This window comes from Amphiprion ocellaris, chromosome 20 (genome assembly GCF_022539595.1).
Source record: "Amphiprion ocellaris isolate individual 3 ecotype Okinawa chromosome 20, ASM2253959v1, whole genome shotgun sequence".
Taxonomy (NCBI): Eukaryota; Metazoa; Chordata; class Actinopteri; family Pomacentridae; genus Amphiprion; species Amphiprion ocellaris.
Window position 1 is genome coordinate 29,134,279 of NC_072785.1, and position 23,248 is coordinate 29,157,526.

General features: G+C 34.7%; 1 protein-coding gene across 24 annotated transcripts in view; it reads left to right on the forward strand.

The window, feature by feature from the left end:
• Positions 1-23,248, forward strand: part of mark3a (MAP/microtubule affinity-regulating kinase 3a) — an 88,464-nt gene that overhangs the window by 37,440 nt on the left and 27,776 nt on the right. For 18 of the 24 annotated variants that reach the window (XM_055005792.1, XM_055005796.1, XM_055005798.1 and 15 more), the window contains exons 7-11: positions 2,647-2,703; positions 8,869-9,105; positions 12,713-12,853; positions 17,022-17,121; positions 23,110-23,222. In XM_055005792.1, coding sequence (XP_054861767.1) covers positions 2,647-2,703; positions 8,869-9,105; positions 12,713-12,853; positions 17,022-17,121; positions 23,110-23,222 — 648 coding nt within the window. The remainder of the gene's footprint in view (positions 1-2,646; positions 2,704-8,868; positions 9,106-12,712; positions 12,854-17,021; positions 17,122-23,109; positions 23,223-23,248) is intronic. The other 6 variants (XM_055005795.1, XM_055005813.1, XM_055005815.1 and 3 more) reach the window with 1 other exon arrangement.

Consider the following 23,248-nt stretch of genomic DNA (forward strand, 5'->3'; position numbering starts at 1 on the left):
AAGTCAGATCTAAAGGATGCTGTGACTCTTTGGTGATGATGAGAAGCCGGTCGAGCTTTGTTTAGTTTACTGAACGCATCAGATCTGAGACATTTAACCAGTTTCATCACAGAGTTAAACTTTAAGGAACAAACTGCATCCTCGGCTGTTTTTTATTAAGAGTCTGCCAGTCAAATGTCAATAAATCTGCTTCTTTGGGTGTGTTTTGGCAGTAGTTTAATCAGATTTTCCAAAAACGAGACACAAAACGAGAAAAAAAATGACAAAATATGAAACAAAGGACACGAAACAAAACAGAGACAAAAAATTAGACAAAAAGTTGCAAAGCAACAAAAAGATGGACAAACAACATAAACGAGGCTAAAAAGCGCAACGACAAAAACGATGCACAAACAGCGAATAATGCAAAACACAAAATGACAAAATATGAGACAAACAATACAAAACAAAAATAGACAAAAAATTTGATCAAAAGTTACAAAGCAACAAAAAAATGGACAAACATAAACGAGACTAAAAAACATGACAAAAACGATGCACAAAACAACAAAGCAAAGCACAAAATGACAAAAGTGAGAAAAAATGACAAACAATGAGACAACATGAAACAAAACAAAAAAAGAGACTAAAAATTTGATGAAAAAGTTACAAAGGGACAAAAAAAAGGACAAACGACCAAGAAAGAGACAAAAAACTATGCAAATGACACAAGACAAAAAAATTACTAAAGCAAGAAACAAAATGACAAAAAAGTAGACAAACAGCACGAGCAAGACAAAAACACACAAAACAACAAATAAAGCAAAACATAAAATGACAAAAATGAGACAGAAAACACAAGAAAGACAAAAAGGAAACACAAAAATACATAAACTAGAAACAAAGCGACAAACGACAAAAGTCAGACAATAAAAGATAAATAACAACAAAAACAATTCAAAATATTACAAAAAAAGACACAAAACAGCAAAAGAATCAGATTTGATTAACAGCGCCTTTCTGTTTCGTTCCTGGCTCAGAATTGGCCTTTTGAGGACAGAATGTACAACAATAAGCATCATTACTCCTTATAGAATAAAGCCAGTGAGTGTACGCTACATTAATTGACAGAAAACTGAGCATTTTCCTGTCATTTTTCAACATTTGATATACAAAAGTGTCGATTGTGCTTCAGTAAATGGAACCCAAATTACCAAAATAGACTAAAAAAAGTATTTTTTGTTATCCTCACTTCTTTTGTTTTTTATTGTGGATGGCTGTAACCTCCACCAAATACCCGTCTGTGCAGGAAAACTACCTGGCCTGGTCCAAGGAAACCCCGACTACTGTCATCAAAGTCAGATCTAAAGGATGCTGTGACTCTTTGGTGATGATGAGAAGCCGGTCGAGCTTTGTTTAGTTTACTGAACGCATCAGATCTGAGACATTTAACCAGTTTCATCACAGAGTTAAACTTTAAGGAACAAACTGCATCCTCAGGTGTCGGGAATATTCAGATCTCAAAATTAATATCCGGATACCACCGTAAGGACCGAACATTTGGATATTCATGTCCAGCCCTAATGACAAGTTGTTTTCATCATAAAGTAAAATACTAGATTGTTCATTGTTCTTTTGTTGTTTTGTGTCTCAATTTTGTAATATTTTATCTTGTTTTTGTTGTTTTTTGTCTGACTTTTGTCGTTTGTCTCGTTTTTGTCGTTTTGTTACAGATTTTTGTCATTTTGTGTTTCCTTTTTGTCTTGCTTGTGTTTTTTGTCTTATTTTTGTCACTTTGTATTTCGCTTTATTCGTTGTTTTGTGTATCGTTTGTGTTGTTTTGTCTTTTTTTTTATTCCCGCTTGTGTTGTCTACTTTTTTGTTGTTTTGTTTCTTGCTTTTGTCATTTTTAGTCTGTAATTTTTTGTCTTGTTTTTGCTTTATTTCATATCGTTTGTCTAATTTTTTTGTCGTTTTGAGTCTCATTTTTGTCATTTTGTGTCTCTTTTTTTGTAATATTTTGTCTTGTCTTTGTTGTTTTTTTTGTCTTTTTGTCTGACTTTTGTCATTGTGATCATAAAGTAAAATAGTACATTATTCACTTCCAGATACCTGTGACTTAAAATGTCGTGCCTTTGTAGACACTGTGAGATCTGTAAATTTGAATGTATAAATGATAAACTGAGGCATAATGTCGCTGGAATTGAACTTATTTTTCTTAAGAAATTTCAGGTTGTTCACAATGTTTTGTGAACAGATAATTCCTTAAATGTGAACATTTTCAGACTGCACTTTTTTGCACTAAAACAAAGGGAGTTGTGGTTATTTACAGGTTATTATGCTGTGATTTTACTGGTCACTTGAGATCAAACTGGACTAAATGTTTCCCTGAACTAAAATGAGTTTGACATCCCTGCTCTAAAAGATGCGTATCATGATTCCACCAGTAAACTTCTTTCTCAGCATGTGAGAGGCGAACGTTCAGTCGAGCCGCTGTGCAGAGAAAACCTGTTTTGTCAGCTGTGAGGCGTCTCTAGTCCCACCTTCGCTGCGTTTGATCCTTCCTGTCAGTGTCGACCACATCCCCGCCTCCACCACATCCTTTATCAGTCTGAGAACTCAGCACCAGCCTCCTAACTAAACTGCGCTCGTCTTTGTCCCTTGCAGATCGTATCGGCCGTGCAGTACTGCCACCAGAAGCACATCGTTCACAGGGACCTCAAGGTGAGTTCAAAGCAGCCGCACTGATCTGGAGTCAGTTCAGTAGCTGCACAAAGTTTACCTCACTGAAGGCAGCTTGACTGGAACAGAAAGCAACGCAGCCACATGACGAGGCATCAGAACGACTCAAGTGTGCAGCAATTACCAGAGAAACATCAGGGCTTCTGGGAAATGAAGGCCGTTGGTATGAGAAAACGTCAAAAAGAAAGAAAAATCTGGAGGAAAACCTAAATAGATTGCAGATATTTGCTTTGTACGTCAACATACAGTTCAGTTTTAGCAAGGATTTGGTTATTATTAAAAAGATATAACGGCAAACTTTAAAACACACAAAATACAAGTGGCAGTGAATTTAAAGTCACAGTGAACTTCTCTGGAATATAGATTATTTTAAATGCAACAAAAATATATAAATTTAATAGGAAAATAGATGAATGAAAACTTGGCCATTGGACAACAACACCAACAATTCAGTCGTTTCAGCTTCTCAGATGTGAATATTTTCTTGTTTCGTGTGTTTTTTACTTAGTTTTTGGATTGTTGGTCGGCCAATAATTTTGAATATATAAACTTAAATAAATGTAAATTTGGCTGTTGCACAAAAACACCAGCAACTCACTCGTTTCAGCCTCAAAATTTTTTTGTGTGTTTTTTTGGATAAATTTGAATATGTCAACTTTAAATTCAAGAAGCTGCAATTGAGCACTTTAGCGATGCCTGAAGGAAACGACTGACAGATTATTCAGTGAACAAAATAACAGGATAAGAGGGAAGAAAAACAAAAATGCAGTTTTTTTTCTCACTCATAATGGATGTTTTAAGGAAAGTAAAACTGTTCTATGTACAGTAATGAGCCATATTTCACAAAAATCTATGCATTTTTCTGTTATTTATGACCATTTGATAAACTCAAAACTGGTTGAAAAATGTAAAAGTTGCTTTCACTCTCACAAAAAACCTTGATTTTAATGAATTATTACTCATCTTAAATCCTCAGATTTTTAAAACACTCTGCTCAACCACCTCTGATTTGTCTGAATGTTCAATAGCATAAAATATGGATGTTAATAAGGACATTTATGTGTATGTTTCCGTATGTTTATGTTCAAAGATCAAATATGTTCTTTCTTTGGCACATTTTTTTCATGCATTGAAATGAGGCTGTTTGAACCACACTATTTCTTGAGCTACTAAACATAAAAAGCTTAGAAATTTCCAACAAAGTGAGATCCAAAAATGAAAAATGGCAATATTTAAAAGAAGTTTTTCTTATAATTATTTTTGAAAAACCATTTTCAAACTCCAAAAACTCTGTTCTACTCGGATCAGACTATCACTAATTTTGTTTTTGTGGTACAACTTGTCAAATCTACTCAATCAGTTCCGAAAAAATAACTTCTTTTTTCATTTTTGTGACCAAATATGTCATATTTAAAGTATTCTGTATGTTTAGTTTTGTATTATTGTGACATGCAGCTATGTTTGGTGCAGAAAATATCTATAGTTCACTTCTGTATCATCAGTTTTTTAATGTGCTCAAAGATGTTTCATGACAGCTTTTTTCTTCATATTTCAACTCACCTATAATCAGAGATTATTTGATCTATTTTTCCAATATTACAGATTCAAATCAATGATGAGAAGAGAAATAACAGTGAAAATTTCAGGTTTTTATCTTTAATATTTCCTGAGATATCAAATCAAATTTAAGTATGAGGAAAAAAAGATGCTGACAGTGTTGACAGGCAGTTTTTAATAACTTTATCTCTCAAAGTATTTGTCATATCAAGCTTAATTTTCACAGACACCATTTTAAATTTCTGCACTTTAAGATTAAAAGAATGGAAAATCAGATGGTCGAGCAGAAGGTATTGTAATTATTTTCTGTCCATTCTACATGAAAGTGAGATGCAGGACTTCATATTGCAATGAAAAATGAGCCCACAGTGAAAAAAAACATGTAACAGGAGCAGAAACACTGAATTTAGTGAGTCAAGATACTTATACCGCATGTAGACGTTGTTAAAAGCTTTTCCGTTTGTCAATATTCAGAGTATAAATGAGTAAAATGCTTCCACGGTTGAGACTGATCACTTGTGACTCATGTTGGACAGAAAAGGTCACAGCGTTGACGTCAGTTTTCTATGATTCTCTTCTTTTTACTCCCATGTTGATGACAAAACGCCGCATTTAATCCCAAAACTCTGCCGCTAACGAGGCTCAGCTTTGCCTCTTCTGATCGCCTTTAGTCGTATCGTTGCACCACAGTCGATCTGTTGAAACTAACCGTTCCTCACGTGTTCGCCACCGCACCACACCTCCTCCTTCTCTTTCACTTGATCCAAGGATAAATATTGATGCTTCAGTATTTTTATCTCGCTGTGTGCGCTCTGCCTGAAGTGTTTCCTCTGTGGAGCTTCGTCAGTGATTCGTGTTCAAACGGCAGCACGTACATGAAATCAGGGTTCGTCCACATGTCACACATGTGATTTAACCACCAAACCCACCACAATCTCCAAGATGTGGACAAAACAAGACATTTGTCCACTTCTGACATTTTACAGAGCTACTAACTGATCAAATAATCCAGAAAATAACCTATAGATTAATACATAGTGAAAATAATTTGTAGTTGCAGTCGTTTCTTCATCATTTTCTAACCATTTATAGTCTATAATTCATCAATTCATTGAAAAATATTGATGAGTGAAAATAATGTCTGAAAATAAAATTGTGTAACTGTTTCCAGCCATGTCCAACTCTCATGGGGCTGCACTTATGTAATAATCACGATTATTTGATCAGTGTTGATGATTATTCACAGATTTTTTAAGTATTTTTATTGCAGGTTCATATTTAAATATGTTTGTTGTGCTAAATTCCTGCTAAATGCAGCAAAATAAGACTTCAGAGCATCTTCAAGATGTAAAATATACCTTAAATTGTTTGAACTGAATTTTTTTTGTCAGTGTACAAATGGGGCTGCACACATGAAAATCACGATTTTTTGATTAATATTGATGATTATTCACATTTAAATACGTTTGTTGACCTACATTCCTACTAAATGCATCAAATTGAGACTTAAAATACCTAAATTGAGAGCATCTCCAAGATGTAAAATCTGAATTAAAATGTACACAAAAATCCCCACTGGCTTAAAATCTGCTTATCAACAGATACTACAGTTTACCAATGTTCCCTAAACACCTCACATACAGGCGTACATACAGATTTCATTACATCTCGTCACATCTTTTGGGATATTACATTTCTCTCTCTCATTGAATCACCTCTCTAGAAACCTGAAGAAATTAGCATTACCAACAAAAATGACAGAAACGTTCTCTGTACAACTGCTGAAGAGAATCTAAAAGCAAACCAGCCTTTCCGGATCAGTTCGTGTTTAGTTGTTAAGGCTACACAGTAACAAGCAGAGCCATTCTCATAGAGCAGTTATGATCTAAGTTCTGGACCGATGTTCCACTTGCACGAGGAGATTGTCACAGTGTTACAATGGAATGAGACTTCATTAAGAATGTAGGAATGCCGTTATTACTAATGTCACACATGCTAGCTAGTTGGCTGTGCACAGAGAAGCTTCTAGTCTCCACTAGAAGTCCTATTTTTCACCATTATCTGACATTTTAAGGTCCATACTTAGCAGTAACAATCATCATTGCGTTAGTTTTCTCCCACGCACGACTTATTTGAAGAGTGGTATGTTGTTAGTGTGCAAAAAAATGACTCCACGAATGTGATTTCACAATTATTTTGATCAGTATTATTTTTATTGCACGTTCACATCTTGATAGACAGTTGTGCTTTAATTCCATGTGGTGCTACAGGCTAATCCATGCTAGCTAGTCGGATGTACTCAGAGAAGCTTCTAGTGAATTATTATTAGTCTCCACCACCTCGCACCTCCTCCTCTTTGTTTTTTTTTTTTTTTTGGCTTAGTGAAGGATAAATATTGATGCCTCGATATTTTTATCTAGGCGTGGCTCTGCGTGAAGTGTTTCACTGTGAAGCTTCATGAATGATCCATGTAGAGAAAGCAGCTCGTACCTAAAATCAGGGTTCGTCCACATGTCACATGTGATAGTAAAGAGGTTTAACCACCAAACCCACCACAGTCCCTGGGGCCGGTCGGCCACTTTGAGGCTCCGTCGTCGGCCGATGATGTTGTTGTTGTTTTCTCCGTGGTGCAGCTGAAAGCCTCTCAGGGTGTCAGCTCGATGCTTGGAAGTTTCCTCAGCCTCGGCTTCCTAATTATTGTGTGGCCTGCAGCTACATGTGAGCAGCGAGCAGATGTTCCAGCTGAAACCTCCGTTCACAGAGGAGATGTTAATGGTGTCGGATCAGGCCGTATCAGACTGTTGTATGAATATGCAGACGAGCAGATTACAGCTGTAATGATCAGCTGATTGACAGAATGATCAATCTTTTACGTCATAATTACAGATTTTGTCCTCAGTTTTATGCTGTGGTAAAAATAAACAAAAATCTAGCTTTTTTTGCTGGAGCTGCAGTGACTAATCGATGAGTCACCACCTGCCAAATGAATCACCAAGTATTTTGTTAACTGATGAATCAATTTAAGTATTTTTTTTTCAGATAAAAAGTCCAAATTCTCCGATTTGAGCTTCTTAAATGTGAATATTTTCTGGTTTCTTTCCTCCACGACAGTAAATTGAGTATCTTTTAGTTGTGAACAAAACAAGATGTTTGTTATTTTGGGCTTTGGGAAACACAGATCATTATTTTTCATCATTTTAGACACTAGAAATGAAAATATGAGAAGTTTAATGCCTTGAGAGAAACAGTTGGTGTTAATAAACCACAGAATTTGGCGCAACACAGGTTGGAAATAGTGACTGAAAACTGCCATTTCTGACATTAATCTACAGATGAAGCCCACAATGAACGGAATTGTTAACTACAGCCCTAGTCTTCGTCAAAAATTTAATATATTTAGATTTTGGACATTTTCTGACCTTTTATCTACCAAACAACTAATTGACATGAGAATAATTTACAACTGCAACTCTATTTTGCACCATTTTCTGGTCTATAATCCTTTAATTTATGAGAAAATATTAATTTGTCAGTAAAAATAATTGCCTCAACCCTTGTTTGAAATCTTTATTAGGGTACAAGTGAGATTGCATGAATGACATAAGCACAATTGTTTTGATCAATATTGAGATTGCGATTATTTACAGATTTTTACTCACAAACCATTTTTATTTCACTTTTACATTTAAACAACCTGAGAGCTGCTTTCTCTTCCAGCTTGTACTACATTCCTGTAAATGCATCAAAATCTAACTTAACGCATCTCATTGTGCAACATCTCCAAGAGGTAAAATATAGGAATCATTGGATCCAAAACACCTCACTGGCTGAGCATCTGCAGACACTACAGTTTACCATCCCTAAACTCCTCACATGCAGGCTAATAAAGCTAGCTAGCTGTGCACAGAGAAGCTTCTAGTCTAAATTCAGAGCATCTGCAAGACATAAAATTTAAAGTAAAATGTACCCAAAACTCCTCACTGGCTGGATATCTGCTTATCGAAAGACGCTATGGTTTACCGATTTTCCCTAAACGCCTCATGCGCAGGCTAATATGTGCTAGCTAGCCGGCTCTGCACAGAGAAACTTCTAGTCTCCGCTCAGTTACTGCGACTCAGACAACCGTGAGACCAAAATAAGTTTGAAAAGAATAAAAAAAAAAAATTCTCATGTCTCATTTACGTAAACTGAAACCAAGTTATTTTTATCCACATGCACTGTTTTCTGTGAGCGGAGCATTTTTAAATGCAAATGTTGAAGTTGATCGTGTTTATAGAATTGTGGGAAGCTAAAATCATGTTAATATTGGAATAGTTCTGCAGCTGTACGTATGAGTTGATTTCACACCTGGAACACTTCAATAGCTTTTTGGATGTAAATCCACTGTAAAAATAAGATCATTGATTAAAGTTTCATTAATCACTTCTATCAGAATCCCACTTCACTCTGCTGATCTTCATGTTGACCAACAACACTGCAGATGAAACTCATTTAATGTTATTCCAATAGAAGACATGTTGAATGAGTTTTGTGAAAGACTGATGAAGACAGTTCATATACTAAAACTTTCTTTTATTTCTCTGTCTGAAGGCCGAGAACCTGCTCCTCGACGCCGACATGAACATCAAGATCGCCGACTTCGGCTTCAGCAACGAGTTCACTCTGGGCAACAAGCTGGACACGTTCTGCGGTTCGCCGCCGTACGCAGCGCCGGAGCTTTTCCAGGGGAAGAAGTACGACGGTCCGGAGGTGGACGTCTGGAGTCTGGGGGTGATTCTGTACACGCTGGTCAGCGGCTCGCTGCCCTTCGATGGACAGAACCTCAAGGTGGGAACGTCTGGATCAGTCGACAGTTTATCAGAGCCGGTACCGATTATTGGTTATTGAGAAAGACAGAAAATTGTGCTCATAAATTTACATACCCTGGCAGAATTTGTCAGATATTGTCCATTTTTTTATGGTTAGCTGTCACACAAAGTTATTTACTATCACCAAATTGTATTTGCTCTTTTTAAGTCATAATGGCAACTAGAATCACCCAAGCAGCCCATTCAATAGTACACATACCTTGGAAGATTTGGCCTGATAGTATGCACACAAGCTCACACAAACAGGTTTAAATGGCTTGTCTCTGGGGAAATCTCAAACAAGCAGTTCATGCCCAAGAATTTACTGGACCTGGAAGCTTTTTGCCAAGAAGAATGGGCCGCTTTACCATCTGAGAAAATAAAAAGTCTCGTCCACGATTATAACCAAAGACTACAAGCTATCATTGTTGCTAAAAATGCTAAAAGGGGGCAATACACAATATTAACCCTGTAAGACCCCAATATAGTAAAAATGAGCAACAAAATAAATAAAATAAACAAAAACATTAACTATATATATAATCCCAAATATAGAAAAAAGCAAAAAAATAAAGTGAAGCAAAAAAATGTAAATAATAATAATGATGATATATAAACCCATATATAGAAGAAAATGAGCAAACAAAAACAAAAAACTCAAATACAGAAGAAAATGAGCAAACAAAAAACCAAAAAGAAAAAATATATTAAACAAATACAGAAAAAAATAGCAAAAATTATACAAAATAAATATATAATGTGTTTATATATATATATATATATAAAAAAAAAACCAAATATAGAAAAAAAAATGCAAAAATAAAGCTAAAAAATATAATAATAATAACAATAATAATGATAACAATAATAGTAATAATAATAATATGTAAACCCAAATATAGTAGAAAATTAGCAAAAAAAAAACCCAAAGTACCCCCAAGTATTTTCTCTATTGTTATGCTTTATTTAATGATGGTACTTATTAAAAAAAATAGCCTCAGTTTAGTTTGAATCCCATTTAAAATAAAAGAAATATATTTTGCCTGATTATTCATATTTTTATTAAAGATTGGTGAATGTTTTACAGAAAATTATGAGCATAACTGTATTTGCAACCGATATATTTAAAACTTGTAGTATGATAGCAGAGAAGCTGTCAGTCTTCACTATATGACTTCATTAATTATAATTACTGTAACTGAATCTGTCCAGTAATAACAGGACAGATGATGTTAGGATGTTCTCTTCTGTTACTGTGAGATCGATCGATTGATTGAGATTGATCAGTTTGTTTGTTGCACATCTATTTCTGTTTTCTTAATCTTGTTAAATCTATCTTCTATCTGAGGTCCAGATCTTTAAGCATTGTTGTTGGTTTCCAGAATGTGTTTCAGGTTAATCTGAGGCTGCCTACTAACCTAGCCGCTAGCCGTTAGCATAGCCTTAGCCACCGTGAAAGCAGCTAGAATCTGATTTATGTTGATGTTTGTGCTGCTTGTTCAGTTTTTGCAGGTTGTCCCTCCGCTACAGAGATGTGTTGGTTAGATAAAACACATATTTCAAGTTCTCTGACTTTAAACTGATGCTCCAGATAGCGTTAGCCACATGCTAAGAGGCACAGCTAACCTCTTCAGTCGATTGCTAGTCCTGATGCTAATTACGTTAATGTCAAATCACCAGAAAAAGAGCAGAATCGGATCTTTGTAGTTGTAAATATTTGCACAAAATGGATTAAATTTGTGCAAAGCGATATTTTTACTGATTTCTTCACCCATTTTCTCCATCCTGCTTCTCTGTTGAAAACATATCAAAGTCCCTTTTGTTCTCTAATGTAGACCGACCGCATAGCAATCAGCAGCACAATTTCCCCTTTCTGATGATTCTAGTTGTAGTAATCTGATTTTTAGGTCACGTAGTATCCAACCACCATGGTTTTAATACTACTAGAATCTCTAGCCATGCATAGTTATTTTTAAAAAATGTCTCTACTATACTACTACTATTTTATGGTGAAATGCAGTTTTAATAATAGGAAACTAAAGCCTATTATAAAAAGATTTAGCGCATTAAAAACGTAGAAAGTCCAGATTTTTGGGGGAAAAAACTCCAGCATGAATGACTCATCCTTATAATGAACAAAATAAGATCTTAAAAGTAAATTTAGTGAAATAACCTGAAAATAGTCTCAGGCTCAGAGGGTTAAGTCGAGGTTGTGTAATGGTTTTAAAAGATTTATTTTCAAGTTTTCCTTTTTAAGAGTTGTAAAACTAAGACCGAGGCAAAGCCCATGTTTTATTTTGTTTAACTTCTCCTAACGTTTATGCTAAAATAATTACTCAAGAAGCATTTAGTGGAAGTTTCAGGAATACAGTGTTTTATGAATCAGGTAGTGAATGATATATGGAAAACTGGAAGGTTTTGTGAATCTAAGTTCTACTGATGTGGAGATTTCTGGAAAATAGGAAAAAAATCTGAAAGTTCTCAGAATATGATGTTTTGTAAATTAAACGGTAAACAATGGACAAAACATTGGAAAGTTCAGGGAATTTTAGTGCTCCAGAGATGGGAATTTATGGCTCAGAGTTTGCGAAAAAACTGGGAAAACAGCCTTTAATGATATATATATTACAAAACTATGTTTTCTTAAATTGAAAAACACTATTTAAAGGTAAAAATACATTAACTAATAGTTACTATATTGAATAATGAGCAATATGAAGATATTTTCTGTAATTTTAGAGTTAGGTGTAATTATACAAATTGAGTATTGTCTCATTTAATACACAAAATTTAGCATTAATATAATAATAATAACTTTATTTATCTTGCATCCGTAAGGACAGCGATCACAAAATGCTTTGACAGTTCGAAGTCAATTAAAATAAATAGTAACAATGATAAGTTAAATGAAGAGTTAGCTCGATTAGCAGGCAAATCAGACAGGGGAACTAGGCAGTTCGAAAATTAAAGTTTGAGGCGTAAAATTGAAAGTCAAAAAATTTGAGAATTAACGAATTAGAGAGACGACATCACACCAAAGAAGCAGGCAGCTAAAATTAAAATAAAACGGGAGAAAACATCTAACATAAATAGGACATAATACAGAATAAAATACTATAAAAATAAACTTCACATCAAAGCAAATCTATAAAAGTGGGTTTTAAGAAGTGATTTAATGCCCACTAGACGGTAAAATACACACCTGAATGTGCATTTTGGATGTTTTCTCTTTACTGGTGTGATTAAAAATATCTTAAAATAATTTTTATTGCATTAAAAGGGAGCGAAAACACCCAGAAAACCCTGAAGTTGGACTGTTTATTACTGTGAATTGATGTTCTTGTCTCAGTTTTCAAGGAAAATTATCAGCGTTGAGTTTAAACGATTAATTAATTCAGCAAATAGTTTGTTTTTCTCTCCTTGGTTGAATCATTAAATGCGTCGTTCATCTCCAGCAGCGTTTCTCAGGATTTATCAGCTCTCTTAGCAGCTCCACTTCACTCTGGAATGAAACCCAGATCCATCAGCTTGTTGTTTTCGCTCAGATCCGACGTCTCTTTCTAACTTTTCTGGTTGTTTTCCTGCAGGAGCTGCGGGAGCGTGTGCTCAGAGGAAAGTACAGAATCCCCTTCTACATGTCCACGGACTGCGAGAACCTCCTGAAGCGCTTCCTGGTGCTGAACCCGGCCAAGCGCGGTACTCTCGAGGTGAGGGAGGACGCAGAAAATGTAAATATACCTCTCGCTTCTTAACTTCAGCACGTCAGCACCGTCGGAGAATGTTTCCTCCACCTCCTCCCTCCTGTCGGTCCTCCCCTCTGCATCACCACCGTCCCGACTTCTCCTCCTCCTCCTCCTCCTCCTCCTCCTCCTCCTCCTCCTCCTCCTCCTCCTCCTCCTCCTCCTCCTCTCCAGTGTCGTGAATAATGCATCGTCATCTTTCTGTGTCTCTTGTGTTTTTATGAGTCCAGGACTCCTCACAGTTAAATAGAAGAGCACATGTAAAAATAATTAAAGAGATAAACAAAAAAATACTGAAATCAGAACTGAGATGTTGCAAATGATGCTGCAGGTTTTACAAAATTACAGCAAAACCACAAAATCTTTAGTGAGAAAATGTGATTTCCAAAGAGTTTTACTTTAATTTAAGGAGAGATAAGACAGTTGAAGAGGTTAAATATTTTAATTATCACAATAAGACTTTACAAGTTGTATTTTACATTACGATTATTATTTTTTCTATTGCAAGTTTTCAGAATTTTTATGTTTAAATGTACAAATTAACTATTATCTAGCAAATATGCACCAATTTGCATGAATTTCAAGAATACAAATGTCAAAACTGGATCAAAGCAGCTCCAAAACATCAGTCTGTTAAAATGTAAGAGTCAGAAAATTTTGAAATCTGTTTTTATCAATCTGTAAATCAGAAATTGTTGTCAACAGCTAGAAAAAAAAATCTTAGACGTCCGGTCTTCTAAAAGTAAGACCAAGATTGAAGCAAATCCCACATTTAATTTTGTATTTATAACACTAAATAAGCTATCTTAATAGCATTAATTAAAAAAAATAGGAATATAATCATTTGTAAATCAGGCACTGAAGGATGTGTGAAAAACTGAAAAATTTTGTAATTTTTAGAGCAGCTGAAGTGGAGATTTCTTGTTGAAAAATCTGGTGATTGTAGTTGTAGTAATCTGATTTTTAGGTCACCAGCACGGCTTTAATAAGACTAGAATCCAACCCTGCACAATTATATTTAAAAAAAAAAAAAAAACTGTCTGCCAATATATGGTGAGATACAATTTCATAAAAAATTTAAAATTTAGGAATACAAATTTCTATAAATCAGGCTGTTAATGATGTGTGAAAAACTAGAATTCTTTTTAATTTTTAGTACAACTGAAGCAGAGATTTAAGAAAAATCAGAGAAAACAGCCTTATTGCATCATATATATTACAAAATTCTATACATTTTAATTGAAAACCACAATTTACTGGTAAAAACGTACCGAATAGATAACACCATTAAACTTATGGAAGAAATTGCACTTTAACCCTCGTGTCGTCCTGCAGGTCAAACTTGACCTGTTTTACAGTTTTAAAATGTGGAAAAAAATATATTTTCACAGTGAAACTTCTGATGTCCACATTTTCAACATTTTGGGGAAATCTTTGAACATTTTTTTGTGGAAAAAAAGAAATGTTAAAAAGGTTTCTTAAGAACATTCACATAAAAATCAACCAAAATCCAGCAAATTTTGCTGTATTTTGGTTGATTTTTATGTGAATGTTCTTAAAGAAAATATTAGAAGTTTTACTGATATATATGGAATGACTTTAGATATTTTTAGGATTTTTTTTGGAAGATTTTTAGTCATTTTTTGAAAATATTTACAAGAATTGTCTTGCCAAATTTGGGGGATTAAAAAAAAAACTTTTAAGGGAAACTTTTAAGGAATTATTGGAATTTTCTTCCTGAAGGTTTTGCAAATTTTCAGAAATTTGGGGAATTTTTTGCTGAATTTTTGGATTTTTTTTTCAGACAAGGAAACAGCATTTTTTGGTGCCTGTAAATGAGGACAATAGGAGAGTTAAGACCTAAGAGCGATACTTAATGCAATATTTCACAAATGTATGGGGTGTCTGAAAACTTTTTTCCACTGTATATGTGAAAAAAACAGAAACGATTGTAAATTTTTTTTAGGTTTATTGCACTTTGAAACAATTTATTGTAGAAATTAAGACATAAGTCAATACATATTATTAAAACTTGGGATATAAGGGTTATATTGATGTAAAACAAATAAAAATACTCCAAAAAAATTGCACTACAGTGTGTAAAAATGTAAGAATATGTCTCCGTCTTAACGGGTTAATGTGATAAAACAAATTCAGAGCAGAAATTCTTCCAGGATGCAAATAAAATGGAAAAACTTCAAAACTCCATCAGTTTTAGTGGAATAAAGAGACCAAGATGTTTCTATCAAAGGTCACAGTGCGTCAGATCCCAGTTAGACATTTAATTTTCCACATTTTCTACCCAGTAGAAATATTTAGACAGCGGGAACATGTGCTGAGGTTAAAGCAGTCGGAAGTTTGATGTCCGAGGCAGCGATTGTTCCACAGATCAAAGTCTTAATGATCATCTCTTCACTGAATCATTTAAAACACGCAGGAGTGTTTTTATCAACTCCGACCTGCCGTTTAATCAAAGAGCTGCTCTTCAAGGAAAACATTTTTCAGCTGAATTCTGTCAAAGTGAATGAAGCTAAACGCTGCTGGCTCGACTCTGAGGGTCACATCTGTTGGCATCAGATGGTCCCGATTGGCCTGGATTAGAACGCTTACGTCACACAGCGATAATTAGTTTGGCTGCGGCCGCCCAAAAAAAAAGCCCGGAGAGCGATCAATCGGCTGCAAATTAAAAATAAAGGTGCAGAGGAATGAGATGCAGCGCAGCTCGATATTAGTGAGAGGAAGAGCAGTGATCTGAATGAAGCAGCAAGGAGTTACTGGAAGCGAAAAAACAGCGATATGAGCAGTAAATGAGGTTTAAAGTGGAGTTAAACTAGATCTGAAATCATCAGATGTTTAAAAAAATTCTTCCTCAGACATCTTTGATTTGCATGAATTTTTTGCAGCATAAAATCTGGATTTTTGTTAAGATATTTGTGAAATTTTAGATTAATATATTAAATACTTTCCAAGATTTTTTTATTTATTAACCGTCGACCCACTTTCTGCAGGTTTTTTGACACATTTTCTTTTTATATTTAAGTTTAAGCTTAAGATTTAAGTTTCACGTTTTTTGAAAATCTGTCGAGATACGTTCAGTTAGGCCAAAATAATCATCTATGTATGTATTTCTTGTGGCTGGAAATGGTTTAAATGTGGGACTAAAGACAGTGAGACATTGTGTTTGAGATGTTAATGATGAATTTCAAGTGTTTTTATGTATTTTTTTGTTTTGTTTAGATTTTTTAATATTCATATTAAAAATGCAGTGTGCAAGATGATTATTTTTGACATGGCAAACTTTAGTTATGTTTCAGGTTTTTGAGAAAATGCAGCTTCTATACGTTTCCAAATGGTTCTCATCATGTTCTGGAGCGTTCTGTGACTCTATAAACTGAGGACAGCTGATGCAGGAGTTCTCCAGTCTGTTATTAGTCGAGTGCAAGTCACAGCTGAAACCAAAAAGCTCAGCGAGGACTTTCAGTTGCACTTTGTGGCTTCTCACGAGACGTTTAAGGGCTGTAAAGTTGTATCCAAGAGTTCCACGGCACACCTCTAAAACCTGCAGAGCGTCACTAAACAGGAGTGCAACAAAATCCCAGTGGAGACATGAAGAAAGACGGTTATCAGCGTGGTAGAAATTACCCCCTTTTACCACTTAGAATTGTAGAGAAGCTGCATTTTTGCACAAAATGTAAACAGCTTCATGCGGTATGCATGAAAGATTTAGGAAAAATGTTAAAGAAACATTTAGGGTAATCCTCTAAACCTCAAAACTGGGTTTCATTTTTCTTTAATGAAAAAAAATTACACCATTTACCAGAACCTGTAAGAAGAGAAGGCATTATGTCTATGGAAACAGAACAATGATGAAGAAGGAGAGAGAATTCAAACAAGAATTTATACACAGAATGCCATAAATCATAAAAAAAGAGAAGCAAAAGTTGCATTTTTGCAAAAATCTGAGAGAAAATTTTAGGAAAAATGTCAAAGAAAACACAGAAATAGTTCAAATTGATCTTTAAAATGTCTACATAATATCTTTTATCACTTATGTCATTTCCAGTCAAACGATTTTATCGCTATAAATCATAATTTGACTTGAATATGAATCATTTTTGGCCGCTGCAGCTCTAATTGTGTCGCTTTGTTTTCGCAGCAAATCATGAAGGATCGATGGATCAACGCTGGATTTGAGGAGGACGAGCTCAAGCCTTACACTGAACCGGAGCTGGACATCACGGATCAGAAGAGAATAGGTAAAAAAAAAAAACGATTAAAAAAACCTGCTGATGCAGCCACGAAAATCACAAAACTGCATTTTATTGTGCTTTGAAGGAAACTCTGCTTAGTCGTTTAAGTTCTTAGTTAGCTTTGAGACCCTCAGGCCTGTTGTGCAATCAAAGAAAATAATAAAAAAGAAGAAGTGCACACCTTCACCAGCGTTCTGGAGAGAAGCAGTCTGAGGTGTTAGCAGCTCCACAGTCTCATTATTTCAGCGCCGAAGAGCTTTAAGAGAAAAGATGAAACGTGACGATGAATAAATAAACAGGAGCTGCGGTGCTGCATGCAGAGAGAAGCCTCCCGCCATGGCCTGAATGGAGTTTCTGAGCGACGGGGGGGTCTTACATAACTGCAGCTGGGGTTGCACATGTGTCGGTACAAACTCCCGGTCACCCAGGAAAAGCAGAAAAAACAAGAAGCCGAGGCAGAGAGAGACGAGTCTTCGTGTTGCTGAGGAATCCCTGAATAATAGATGCAGAACTTTCCCCGATGAGACGAGGCAAAATGTTTTAAACCGTCGAAACAAGCGACACCTGGAAGAGCAGGTGGAGGTTTGTTGGCAGGTTTATGAGCAGCTCTGACGTCTGGATGAACCTCAGAGACACTTTAACCCTCCAAAAAACCTTTGTTTTTTTTTTAGTGTCTCCTGTTTCTTTGTTTTTTTTCCAAATATTTTATTTACATTTTCAGATGAGAAAAAACAGGAACAAAGTGAACAGGCTCTAAATAATGAACAAACTTGCAGGTAAAAGGGAGGAATAAAATAAAATAGAAGAAAAATAAAGAAATAAAAAAGAAAAGAAAAAAGAAAATTGAAGTGTAAAATTGCCATTGCTACATTTTAGTGCTGCCAATAGGTAGTGTGCGTGTGCAATATATACAACTTTGTCATGTTTTTTTTGTTTTTGTTTTTTTCCCCCCAATATTTTATTTAAATTTTTTGATGAGAAAAAACAACAAGTGAACAGGCTCTAAATAATTAACAAACTTACAGGACATAGAGGGGGAAAAAAGAAAAGAAAAAAATGTTTAAGTGAATAAAATATATTTTTAGTAAAAAAAGAAAATAGAAAAAAATGAATAAATAAAATTATTTTTAAAAAGTTTGAAAGAAAAGAAAAAAAATTTATGAAAATAACTGAAAAATAAAATAAATTATAAAAAACATACAGGACAGAGAGGGCAAAAAGTAAAATAAAAAAATGTATAATAAATAAAATGAAAAGAATAGAAAAAAATGAATAAATAAAATAAATTAAAATGTTTTTAAAATGTAATAAAAGAAAAAAGCAATAAAAACAATGGATGCAAGACAGAGGTTAAAAAAATTTCTAAATATATTTTTTAAGTAAAAAAGAATAGAATAGAAAAAATGAATAAATAAAATAAATGAATAAAATAATTTTTAAAAAGTAAACAAGAGAAAAAATAAATACAGAAAAATAAAATAAGTAATAAAAAGATACACTACATAGAGGGGGGAAAAAGAAACTAATTATCAGTAAATACATTTTAAGTAAAAGAAAAGAAAAAAATGAATAAATAATATTAAAAAAGTACAAATGAAAAGAAAAAAGTAATAAAAAATAAAAACAAAGTTGCTGTATTTTAGTGCTGCAGATAAATAGAGTGCTTGTGCAATATAGAACAATATTTAACTGTCTTCTGGTGTTAAAAGCTGCTTTTATTTACTGTATTTATTGATCCTGGTGCAATCTTTACATTAATCCTCTGAACTGTAAAACCTACAACCTCTGTATCTGATCAAAATGGTTCTCCAAATATAGCTGAGAACATTTTTTGTGTTAATGTGACTTTTATGTTTAATATGTTCTTAGATTTTTCTCATTTAAAAAGCCTCATCAACCAACTAAAAAGTTGGTTGATGGGCGGTTTTTAAAATTTTTTTATGTTTTTTATACATCAATCTAAACCTCCACTGATGACATTTTAGATTAAATATTTAATGATATAAAAGTTTCAAGCAAATCAGAAAAGCAGTTTTTTAAAACACCATTAGACATTTTAATGAGTCGATTTTAAGCTGAAGTTACATCATGATTAAATAAATAGTAATCTGCAGCTATTTACGTTATCAATTCATTAAAAATTGTTTGTTTTTAGTATATTTGTTGAATTATTGCTGGTTTTCTAATAGTTTTTCAAGAGAAAAAATAAGACATTTCACGATACTTGCTTTTTATTGAGCATCTCTCTTGTTTTTATTGGTCACTAATTAAACCTTAAATAGAAAAATATGTGTAAAATTCATCACTCGTCACCATGAGACTTCTTGAATATCAGGGAGATGTTTCTCTAAAGGTCTTGTCACATCTGAATAAAGCCGTGAGGAGTTTTTACGTAACCGACCTGAGCTGTATAACCTCCGTCTACATGACAGGAAAACATCACCTGAGCAGATACATCCAGGCAGCGATGTTGTTTCAACCCTGAAGAGCCTCCTTCTGTTGTTTTCCTCCTGAAACCAGCAGTTCTTTATCTGAAGCTGCTGCAGGAACCGTCTAATGAACTGACAGAAGTGTTGGAGGGTGGAAGTGAGAAAGATGAGACGAATCCATGGGGAAGACGAAAGACGGCAGATCTCAGAATCTGCCCGGTAACAGAGGCAGAGCTGACGTCTTTTACACGATGTTGCTCTTAAGTGTCACTTTCCAGCTGCAGAAACCCGGTATTTTCTGTTAAATCATGCCCTGCGACTGATGTTTCATCAGTTTACGCTCAGATTTGTCACGTCTGCCAGAGTTAATTGCATGTTGGCGTGGAAAGATTTAATTCGACCAAATTAGAAGGCGTCAGTCGGTAAAAAAAACCGCCAAAAAGAAAAACAGTGAAAATAGTGACTTTAGAGCAGCTTTCAGTGGAACGTTTGAAGCTAGAGAAGCTTTTTCAACAAGAAAGTCCTGCTGGACAGGAAACAAGTCTTAGTTTTACAGGATTTAATGTTAAGTTTCTGAATTTTAGCACAAAATTAACAGCAGAAGTTTGGGAATTTAAGCTTCTTTCCTCAGAAAATGATTCCCAGAAACTCCCTGAACAGCCGAGTAAAAACAACAGATGAAGTAAGAGTCAGATTATCAAAATCAAAATATGTCTAAATGGACTTATAGTACTATATTCTGCAGGGAATTAATAAAAATAGTAAAGTTACTGCAGTAAGGGTAAAGTCTGTAGCATTGTTTCAAATTGTGAAAAAAACATTTTTTATCCTTATTATACATAATTTTTCTTTCAAATAACGACAAATATCCATATCAATAACAATTTTTTTTCCCGATTTAAATGCAGGAAAAATAATGAAATTTTAAAGGCATACGTTGTAAAGAAAAAAAATATTTAAAAAAGAGCTGAAAATACAGTTTTTAAAAAATGCAAATTTTTTTATTGTTAACATGTAAATTCAATTAAATAACGTTTTTTCAGAGATTTTTTTTTTTTACTAGATATTACCTGCAATTCATCAAATCAGGGAAAATTTGTGAAATTGCAGTTTTAAAAAATTTGCCTTTTTTTTAACCTTGAATGCACAAACAATTGACAAATAATTACAAAATAATTACATATTTGTTGATTTAAAGTAGAAGCAACTTTACAGTCCAACTTTGTGAAAAAAATAATTACCATTTATTTTACTATTTTTAGTTTTGACTGTAAATAAAAGTATTATTTTGTAATTTTACTAGATATTATCTGTAATTTAACAAAACAAGGAAAATCTGTGAAATAACAGTTAAAAATGTTTTTACCTTTTCCCAAATCTTACTATATTATTATGTATTTTAAATAACTGCAAATATTTTAATATCAAAGGTTGTGTCTTTCATGTGGGCGTTATTTATAATTATGGGCTGTTTTTAATGGAAAGCTTGTAAATTAATACTTTGTTTTCTTTGATTTTATTAAATAGCTGTAATTTAACAAAACAGGGAAAAACTATAAAATTTTGGAAAAATTAGTTATAAATGTTTATTCACTTTTGTATCTTACAGTATGCTAGTTGGTGTGAAGAGGCTGAAACAGGTTCTGGTTGCTGAGCTCTCTGCCGTCGACTAAAGACATTAATGCTGTGAAGTAAAAAGGGTTTGATAATAAAATGATCTCCTTATCTCCCCCTGAACACAAACACCAGCCTCCAGCTCTGTCGGAGTGATTATTGGCAGGAAACCGGAGCTCATCGCAGGTCACTAGAAGCTCCTGACTCACTTCAACACCTTTCCTCAGAGACGAGCCGCTCCGTCTCCCAAGATGTAATCTGCTTAGAAACCTGCATGTTTCACATAGAAGAGTCTTTTCAAAAATTAATGGGATGTCGAGATGAAAGGATAAAAGCCTGCATGTGATGCACGTTGGGGGAGGCGTTTATACTCAGTCCACACCATTTCAAACTAAAACCGAGTGTTTTTAGTCACGTTCAGACGTTGCTTCTCTTTCTGGGGATTTTCTTTTTGTGCTTTAAATGGAATCTGCCCAGAATGACGCTAAACAGATCAACATCCTCAGAACACCAGCAGACACACGGGCAGATAAATGTTTAACGCCGGCTGCAGCAGGAAAACGCCGGTTTGCGTCACCTCGCATGCTGCTGCAAACGTGAGCTGGACGATGGGGGAGGATCCACGGCGAAGCACTCGTGTGTGAACTTTATATCCATCTCTGTGAGGACTGGTTTCAGCCTGAGACTTGGGAGTGAGTTATATACCAGCTCTGTCAGGGTACAGGGAAGCAGCATCAAACGTTAATATATATAAATCACCATTTAAACCCCAAAACCTGTCAGCGGGTTTGAAACGCAGGTTATCTTTTCCAAACACCTCCAAAATTCCATCATTTATCTGAGCTACAAACTGTAAAAACAGTCAGAATTATTGGATTTTCTGCTTTTTGATAACATGTGAACCTACAGTTCCTATGAAAAAGTTCCCCTTTGGAAGTTTTCAGCTGTTATTGCTTTGCAGAATTTAGCCATCCTCTATTTAAGTTGGCTTTTTTTTTGGTACGAATTTACAAAAAAGACTCTTTCATGTCAAAATGAAAACAGACAGCTGAACTACGAAGCGAGATTAGCGAGTTAGTGAAGTATGTTGAGCAGAAAGTCAGAGTTTTCAGTGTCATGAAGGTGTCTCTCTTTTAAACTGGCTAGATCTCCATGGTAACTGATGCTGTGGAGCGAAATCTCCATAGTAACTGATGCCGTGGAGCTTGATCTCCATGGTAACTGATGCTATGGAGCTAGATCTCCACGGTAACTGATGCTGTAGAGCTAGATCTCCATGGTAACTGATGCTGTAGAGCTAGATCTCCACGGTAACTGATGCTGTAGAGCTAGATCTCCATGGTAACTGATGCTGTGGCGCTAGATCTCCATGGTAACTGATGTTGTGGAGTTAGTTAAACACCCCTGTTTGTGTGAACAGAGTTTGAAGCAGAAAGTCTGAGTTGACAAAGAAAATTGAGAACCACCTTCATACCCGTGAACTCTGACTGAGGTTTTAGTTTTTGTCGAGCCGACTCACACAAAGAATGTCTGACTGTGTTGAACTGGCTTCATAGTTCAGTCTTCTGATTTCTACAAAATAACCTCAATTAATTAAATCTCTAAAATGTGAACTATATGATTGCATATGTATTCACCCCATTAATGTCCATATTTAATTACATGCAACTTACAGCATTTAGCCTGAACATCTGGATGCTGTAATTTTACCCTGTTCTTCTTCTGACCAAAACATTCAGAAAGAAATTTCAACTAAAACCCAAAGTTAGCTTCTTACTGATGATTATTCAGAAGTTTTTACCTCTGTTTTTTTTATCTGTAACTGTAATTATCTACAGTAAAACTTGACCTTTAGCAGATTTTTATTAGTGTATTAATAGGGAAAAGCTGGTCGTCCAGCCTGTGTGTGTTTTATTCAGTTAACATGAACCTTGTTGTTGTGTTTGTGCAGATGTGATGGTGGGGATGGGCTACAACCTGGAGGAGATCCAGGACTCTCTGGCCAAGATGAAGTACGACGAGATCACGGCCACCTACCTGCTGCTGGGCAGGAAGGCCTCCGAGGTACGAACCTTCATCATCATCCCAGC